General features: G+C 36.1%; 1 protein-coding gene across 2 annotated transcripts; it reads left to right on the top strand.

Moving 5' to 3' along the window:
• The first annotated feature begins 4,693 nt into the window (after nucleotides 1-4,693).
• On the top strand, nucleotides 4,694-8,239 carry LOC147494750 (transcription factor bHLH118-like). Of its 2 annotated transcripts, none has more exons than XM_086569254.1 (3): nucleotides 4,694-5,208; nucleotides 6,133-6,468; nucleotides 7,783-8,239. In XM_086569254.1, the coding sequence occupies exons 1-3, from the start codon at nucleotides 4,873-4,875 to the stop codon at nucleotides 7,915-7,917; spliced, it is 807 nt and encodes a 268-aa protein (XP_086425380.1). In that variant the 5' UTR covers nucleotides 4,694-4,872; the 3' UTR covers nucleotides 7,918-8,239. The 2 variants fall into 2 exon arrangements, with proteins under 2 accessions (XP_086425380.1, XP_086425381.1); XM_086569255.1 differs by lacking the exon at nucleotides 7,783-8,239 and adding an exon at nucleotides 6,828-7,057 and having other exon boundaries at nucleotides 4,700-5,208.
• Nucleotides 8,240-8,763: the final 524 nt, after the last annotated feature.

Here is an 8,763-nt window from a genome sequence, read left to right as displayed (position 1 = left end):
TTTAATTGACATTGAGAAGTGTCGGGATATTACTTTGGAGGGTGTTGAAGTCTTGTCTAAAGAGAATGATCAATCCTTGTGTAGGGTTAATCTATTTGTAGTGGATAACGTTATTTCCGCATTGTTCTATTCATAACACCTGTCCATATCACCATACGTGTCTTACCAATTACACATTCCTAGCATTTATAAAAGCCAACCCGAGAACTACATTGGCTTGATTGATTCCAGTTTCACCGCAAGGTGCTGGATACATATATAGACATCTTCCTACTCATGAAGAACAACCATTACCACCCACCAAAACACTCCCCTTTCTATATTAGAGCTAAGTTATAAACACTTGGTGTAATGTCCGATTAATCTCCTAGGATAAAAATAGACATTTACATAGCCATACATACGGACAGTCGTGTATACCCTAGAAACCAATTGACTTATCATATATAGTCATTGTTTATGGAGGCTCCTTAGATGACCAAATTTGGCAGCCTATCCATTAGAAGATTCTCTGTTTATTGAGGGAATTATATAGTGCCGGCCCTGAGTTTTTGGTGGCCCGAAGCCAACTCTTAAAATATGTCTCTATATGTGTATTTAAGGTGCATTTAAATCGATGCATTTAAGGTGTGAAGCTACAAAATACTTTATAAAAAACACTTTAACAACCAAAATAAAACCATCTAACTATCTAACAATCCACTATGAAGTAGTTTATGGTAGTGAGCCTAAGAATGCACTGTCGAAAAAATCCAACTTCAAGCCAATGTGGGGTTCCTTCCTCTACTTTAGCTATCAGCTTTATAGCATTGGCTCCCTCTGTAGCTACTCTATCTGCTTAGATCTAGTGTTCGGTGGTGAAATATGGGACTCCTTCCACCCACTAGTTCTCTAGGCCTTCTTTGATTTCTTTTTGTTCATCACTTCTTGGTACAATTTAACATCTGATTTGCACTTTTAAAAGAAGGAAAACTTTATAAACAACCACACATTAGCTTAAAAACGGACACCTCTTGAGAATTGAATGAAGAAACTATATCTGCATTTTTTGAATGATGAGGGTTAGTTTGTATAAAAAAATATATGTACAGTTTTCTAGCTTTACCACCCATTTCCCCTGAACTTAGGCTACTTAGCTTTACCTCCCCAAAAGTTTCATCTATAGGCTTAGCCCCCAAGACCATAGCAGATCCAAGTCAACCCTAAGTTAACTGTGCTCTTCATCGTGAGCACCCATGAAAAGACTTCAGTGCCCTTATGTAAAACACTAGTCATTGCATCCACGAAAGGGCACTAAGGTCTATTTCATGAAAAGAACACAATTAACTTAGGTTGACTTGGATCTGCTGTGGTCTTGGAGGGTAAGCCTATAGATGAAACTTTTGGGGGATAAAACTAATTAGCTTAAGTTCTAGATGGTAAAGCTAGAAAATTTAAAAAAAAAAAAGGATATACCCAAATAAATTAAACTCAACAAACCTAGGTATAGGAGCAACAAATCGATCTGTTATTGACCCAAGTAGAATTGAATAGAGAAACTACTCCTACACAAGGACCATAATATCGCCGATATATCCAATATATATCATTTTTTTGATACACCGACATCGATATTTTTGACATATATCCACTGAATATTGAACTTTTTTTTCCGATATATATTGGAATTTCCAATATAAAACTTTATATCACCGACATAATCGATATATACGATATATATCGTTTGACTTTTTGACAATTTTTTACTATAAATCCAATATTTCCAATATATTTCCGATAATCCAATATTTTGATATTTTAAATAGTTTAGATTGGTCACAAAAAAAATGGATATATCCAATATATATCGGTTTTTGGATACACCGATATATTCACCAATATCGATGTTTTGGTCCTTGCTCTACATACATTTAATGAACATAGCTTTGCCCTCTTTCTACTTTATAAAACATTTTCCTAAGGGCATAAATAAATGAAAAGGCGTGCTACTACAAGATAGAAAAAGATAATACAGTCACAGACGTAATTATGCCTCTATGCATAAGCGGCCGGGCAATTGGAGGCCTGATCTATCGAATTAGTTTCCACTTGGTATGGCAATCAACTCTTCTTATCTACTAAGCGTCTAGGCTTCTTAGCAATGTTCTTCCAGTCAATCTGATTGCTAGCTAGGAATTGAAATCCGACAGATTTTTCATTGGCACTTTTTGTACCTCCAATTCATAGAAAACTCAATTGACAAGCTAAACATAAAAAACTTACTTCCACATTTTTTATGTAATTCATGTCATGCATTTTGGGGCATCTACGTTGGGATTGGATTCCATAGTTCATTGTTCCCCAATTGCCATTGGCATCTTCGACCAAGTTTACATTGTCATTGAAGACCTGTAAACTGATTAACCTACTAGCCTGTAAGGGACATTGACATTGTACCTCTCAAGCACGTGACGCGCACATAGTCCACATACAATGACTCCGCCAACTCAACTCGACCTCAAACATACGAACACTTGCCCACTCATCAAGATTAGTTCAATATCAATGACTCGCCACGAGACGAAGCCACTCGATTTCGTCTCGTGACATCATCATCTGCCACTCATCATTGCTATCATTAGCATCATACCTTTACCCACTGCACACCCTCAAATCATTACCATCACCACATTCTTAACTATACTCTTTCTATACCAACTCAAACGACATAATACCTGGAACCACCACACACGTACAACTTGTGAGGATGTGTTGCTCATTTTAGCTAGTACACCTGTCCATATCACCGCACGTGTCTTACCAATTACACATTCCCAACGTTTATAAAGCCAACCCCAGAACTACGTTGGCTTGATTGATTCCAATCTCATCCCAAGGTGCTGGATATATATATAGGCATCTTCTTACTCATGAAGAACAGCCATTACCACCCACCAAAACACTCCCCTTCGTAAATTAGAGCTAAGTTATAAACACTTGATGTAATGTCCTATTAATCTCCTAGGATAAAAATAGACATTTACATAACCATACATACGGATAATCGTGGATATCCTAGAAACCAATTGACTCATCATATATAGTCATAGTTTATGGAGGCTCCTTAGATGACCAAATTTGGCAGCCTATCCATTAGAAGATTCTCTGTTGATTGAGGGAATTATCAATTATATATTGCACGTAAAGAGATTTAAGCAGTTTCTTGGAGTCATCGGTCAAGAGAATTGGTCCACCAAGTAGGTAGAATCTTAACGTAAGTAGCTAGGTATTGTTATGAATTATTCAGAATTTAAGTTCATATTATACAGAACAACACACATGCTACGAATGGCTTTAGTTTGCAATTAGGACGTAGGTGGACCATGTGCTCCTTTAATTTTCTGTTTGATCATGCATGTATTGGACTTTGTTGAATATTCAATCGTCCATATATCAAATTATAAGATACAATGTACCTTCAACTTGCTGGCAGTACGTATTAATCTTCAAAAGTACAAGCAGGTAGACATGAGCAATCATAGAGATAGATAGAGAGAAAAAAAGAGTAAATAAGAAAAGAACAAGAAGAAAACCATTCACTGAATGAGTCGATTAAATACTTGTTTAGCTGCTGCCTATATGAAGAACCATGACTATAATGTTTACAATACGTACTGACATAAAAATGGCCATCTCATCAAGTCATCAAGCTCGATTGGTCGAACAACCATACAGGACAAGATCATCGGTCAATAAGTTTTCCTGCTCTAGCTTGTTAGTCGGATTCTTTGCCACGAAACTAAGGAATCATGTATTCATGTCATAGCTATAGAATATCACTGATTGCTGAATCATGACGATATATGGAATAATCAGGAGCCTGATTATTTGGTTGACAATCTGGCATTGGACGATTTATTTTCTACTGCCATTATAGCAATAAATTTCAAGAAACATGAGTACCTTATGCCTAGCAGACATAAGAACATTTGTCATGAATATTGTATGTTTTCATGTTTGAGAAAATGCAGTACACATTAGCTCCTTATCACCCGGTCATTTAATTTTGAACATTAACTCTATATAAGTTACTCTCTACCCCATTCTTGATCACAATACAGTTGGTGCACCTTCTCATAATATTCACTGCCCCACTCTGCCCAGATCAAGATACTGCTGCTGGTTCAATTATCCTATTAATCACAGCCCAGCTAACCAGTGGATATTATCTCTATATATATAGCAAACCTTCTCCCAGTTGTCATAGGTTCCCTAGCATGATGACCAACAAAAAGCCAATTATCAACATAAACAGAGTAAAAGTGTGATTTTTTTTTTTTTTTTTTTTTTTTTTTTTTTTTTCGATAATCTGTAAATGTGTGATTTAGTACATGTAAATTTAGCTAAAGCATTATCCATCGGATGTCCTGCAGGCTGCAGGGCCTACCTTTGGGATCCCTTCCAATTGCTCAAGAAGACAAGAAAAGTAAGTGTCAGTGTGGAATTAGTGTCCAACCAATCGATCAAAAAAAAAGGGCAGCTGGACAGGCGTGGATCTGATTGTTAATTAATCATAGGAGATGCTAAATGAATCCAGAAAACATGTGGGTCCAATTTATGTACGTGTAATCACGTCACACAAAATATATAATGATCTCATGATCCCACTTGATGGTAGAGTAAGTAATTGCCAGGTTTCAACAATATTGTATAGAAATGTATCCGAGTGCATAGGCAGAAGGAGCTAAATGAGGTCACTCATTAGATATCACCATGTATCTTACAAGATTACACGCACACCATATATAACAATATATTGTAGTAAGTCTATGAAAGATCTTCAACCCTAAACATATATATCTCCTTTCCAGACCTTCAAAAAGTTGTTGAAGGATGAATAATTTGACTGCTGATTTGCTACCTCTCCACCACAGTGATGAGCTGTTGTTCCAGATCCCCTTAATTTCATATCAACAGGAACATCCCATCCAACAGGAGGTGCTCCTTATTAACCCTTCTGACTGTACTAATCCATCTGTCAAAGTTGATAAAATCCAGCGTAAGCATCGTTGTAAATCATTTGAAACTTCAAATAATCGGGGCGAAGGTGGTGAGGTGGATAACAAGAAAATGAAGACCACACATAGAGAAGTTGAGCGACAACGACGACAAGAAATGGCTAACCTATATGGTTCGCTTCGATCATTAGTCCCTCGAGAATATCTTAAGGTAATTGTATATGCATACTTCAATAATGTTTATGACAAAAAATCATCAGTATCCAGCCCAAGCTGCAACGTTACCAACTGTACTACTATTGCTAGTTTGCTACTGAACATCATCATAGTTATAATAAGGTATGTAGCAGTAAATATGACTACTCAGACCCCAAGATTGTGATGAAATCAATCCTTCATGGAGTCCTTGCTTCCAAGGGTTTCATGTATTTTCTTATTAATATCCTAATTCCTTATAAAGATAAACTCTAGCTTGCATTGTGCAATCCAATACGTCCTATATGAATGAACTAGCTAGGCTCCTCATTCAGGCTCATTGGTGAATGTAAAGATTGCGATGAAATCAATCCTTCATGGAGTCCCTAGCTTGTTTCCAAGGGTTTCATGTATTTTCTTATTAAAATCCTAATTCCTTATATATAAAGATAAACTCTAGCTTGCATTGTGCAATCCAATACGTCCTATATGAATGAACTAGCTAGGCTCCTCATTCAGGCTCGTTGGTGAATGTATGTATGAATTGCCTATGCATTCATGTTTTCCTTTAATTATTATGTGTCTGTCACTTTAGAATGTACTTTCGCCCTTGTATGTAAGAACAAAATGGACAGGCAGAAAGGAAATACAGACATATCACTAATACTGGGTTCAACCGGTTCATGATCATTTTCATTGTAACATCATCATAAGATGCTTGATTGTGTATTTTGCATGACTCTGGGTGGGAGCCAATTTTGTACTCATGATGTACATACTCTCTGTAACCATTTTTCTTCACATTAATACAAATTGCTCACCTTAGCTAAAAAAAGTGAATTTGCATGACTGTGGGTGGACATTGATCAGTTTATTTGTATGAATGGTCACCAAGGTTAGCTAGGCTGCTTAGTCATACTAAATGAATATCTCACTGTAGGGAAAGAGGTCCATATCGGATCAGATAAATGGGGCGACACATTATGTAAGACACCAACAGAAGAAGATCAAAGAGCTGCTTGACAGAAGAGATGGACTAAAAAGAATGTTGAATTCAAGTACTCCAAATGTCGAAAACAGAAACTTTTGTTCACCAAACTGTGTGGTGGTGCAGCCTTCTTTTGCCGGATTAGAGATTATAATCGGTTGTAGCTTGAAAACCACCAGTCTGCCACTTTCAAAGGTGTTTGGAGTACTGATTGAAGAAGGGCTTGGTGTCATTAGCTATGCCTCAACCACAGTGAACGAAATCTCGTTTCACTCTATTCAGTCTGAGGTATCAATACTTTGTAACAAACAGCTACTTTCACATCTCGTGTTAGGGTTTTCTGTAGGGATAAGTTTCATCAGTATGGTCGAAAACTAGTTTAATTTCCTTTTTTTTTTTTTTTTTTGAAACGTTGATGAGGTTAGGCAGACCCCTACCTGTATTAGAACCTAAAATATGTTACATATAGGTCTTCCTCAACATTAGTATTTACAACATACTTAGAGGAGGAATAAAACAAGAACAAACATTATCATCACAAGAAGTTGACAACTTCGCTAGGTGATCAGCTGCTCTGTTCACCTCTCTAAACACTTTGTGAGTTTAATTTAATTTAATTTCCTCTTACTTTGTGAGTTTATGTGCAGGTTATCAGTCCAAATACTGTCAACATTCCTGTCCTGCAAGACAAACTGATTGATTTGGTTCATTTTGTATAAAAACCATTTTTATCTATTCCATTTCCAGAAAAGTGAGACACTGCACAAGATTGAGGTTCTTACACTGCAGATTTGTGTTCGGGTCTTTAATCTTGCATTGGACTTGAAACGTACATATTGATTGATTAATGAATTAGCAGAGCATAAATATTCTATTTTAGACTACATTTAAATAGACACGGATTGCTCACGACTTCACGAGTCACAAGTCGTACATACTGCCAATGAAATATGTAACATCCAAAGCATGCATAGGACCAGTTTGTCATATAATTTATTGAGTTTATGGACTTGGTAATCGTAGGTCGAGAAGGGATTTGTTGATAATTTTAGGTTATGAGATCGAGATTTGATCTATGCATGTATTAGCAGATTCCTAGCAAGCTCATCTTACTTTTTTTGCATGCATTTATATAATTATATTTATTTATAATTTAAAATAATACATCGGGAGATGGGATTACAACACAAGCAGATTCTAGAGAACACAGAATCCGACCTGTAGTATGTTCTATACTCCATACCACGGATACCTAAAATTCAACTGCGTCATTATTGGATGCGGTTTGGACACGTGTCCTATGTGTTATGGTAGTTTGGACACGTATCCGAGTGCACATATGTGTCCCATGTCTTAGAGTAATTTGGACACGTTGGACACGTGTGTCTCATGTGCTCGGGTAGTTTTGACACGGCATGGACACCATTCATGACTTATATAATTATGTGAGATGTCTTTATATACATGACTCTTTTTTATTTTTCCAATGTTTATAAATCTTGAATTATTATGATGATTTAAAATCTAATTTTCCATCAATATAAAATAAATTTTCTAATATTATTTAACATCCGTGTTCTTGCTGTGCTCGGGTCCTTTTAGGATATGCTCGTTTCACCGTGTTGGTGTTGCGTCCGCGTCTGTGTTGGTGGTGTCAGTGAGAACTGGGCATTCTATAGAGCTGATCACGAAAGAAGGTCTAGAGGTACTCCAATAGAGTTCTCCTTGACTCAGTGATAATCCTTGTTTACGCAGGAGCTTCTGCTCCAAAGTATTAAATTTGCTTCTCTGAGATCGAGTATCTGATATAGTCCGATCAATAAGAGTAGTTGCTCTTAGCCATCTTGTTCTCAGCCCCTATGGAACTTGTCCTCTTTTGAAAGCTAGCACAACTGCCAGAGTCATACTCTATCCAAAATTTTGACCATCCCCTATCCACTGCAGTTTCAGCTGCGAGAACAACTGGAATAACATCATATTCTATATGATCACGTATCGGATTTTGTTGAATATTAAATCATATATATATCAAATTGTATATACAAAAGATACTGTACTTTCAACCTGCTGGCAGTGTGTATAGCATAAGATCATCCAATCTTCAAAGTAGAAGCAGGTAGACATAAGAAATCGTAGAAATATATAATATATTTATGTACATTTAATTTGTGCAATGGTTACCACGAGGCATATCTCTGTTTTTAATTTTGACCGGTATATATTAAATACGAGTATGCGAACCATGCTACGCATCGGTGTTTTTTCAAATTTTTAAACCTGTCGCTCTAACATTTATCTGATAGTATGCTTTTTTGAATTCTAGTTATAATCTAAAAAATAATATAAAACATTAGGAGGGGTTGAATATAATTTAAGTGACATGAATGAGGTTTTCCTAAATTATTTTAAATAATTCTAATTATAATTTCAATAAAGTGAGAGAGTTTTGATAAATTGTTTAGGAGAATAATTAAGGGAGGTGGTTCTAAAATCATAAAATAGAGAGATTACAAATACACAGTTCGGTTGAGAAATTTTGCTCCTAAAGATCCGGCTATCATATATATTAAATATCTGTTCAGT

Source organism: Coptis chinensis, chromosome 6 (genome assembly GCF_015680905.1).
Source record: "Coptis chinensis isolate HL-2020 chromosome 6, ASM1568090v1, whole genome shotgun sequence".
Taxonomy (NCBI): Eukaryota; Viridiplantae; Streptophyta; class Magnoliopsida; order Ranunculales; family Ranunculaceae; genus Coptis; species Coptis chinensis.
Note: the sequence above shows the minus strand (reverse complement) of the source record. Positions and strands in the feature narration are given on the sequence as shown.

What these genes read in the sequence shown, in the direction of transcription:
- LOC147494750 (XM_086569254.1), top strand. Translation starts at nt 4,873, where the DNA reads ATGAATAATTTGACTGCTGATTTGCTACCTCTCCACCACAGTGATGAG. An exon ending in TCCCTCGAGAATATCTTAAG is followed by an intron (nt 5,209 to 6,132) that starts GTAATTGTATAT and finishes ATCTCACTGTAG; the next exon opens with GGAAAGAGGTCCATATCGGA. An exon ending in TTCACTCTATTCAGTCTGAG is followed by an intron (nt 6,469 to 7,782) that starts GTATCAATACTT and finishes GGGTCCTTTTAG; the next exon opens with GATATGCTCGTTTCACCGTG.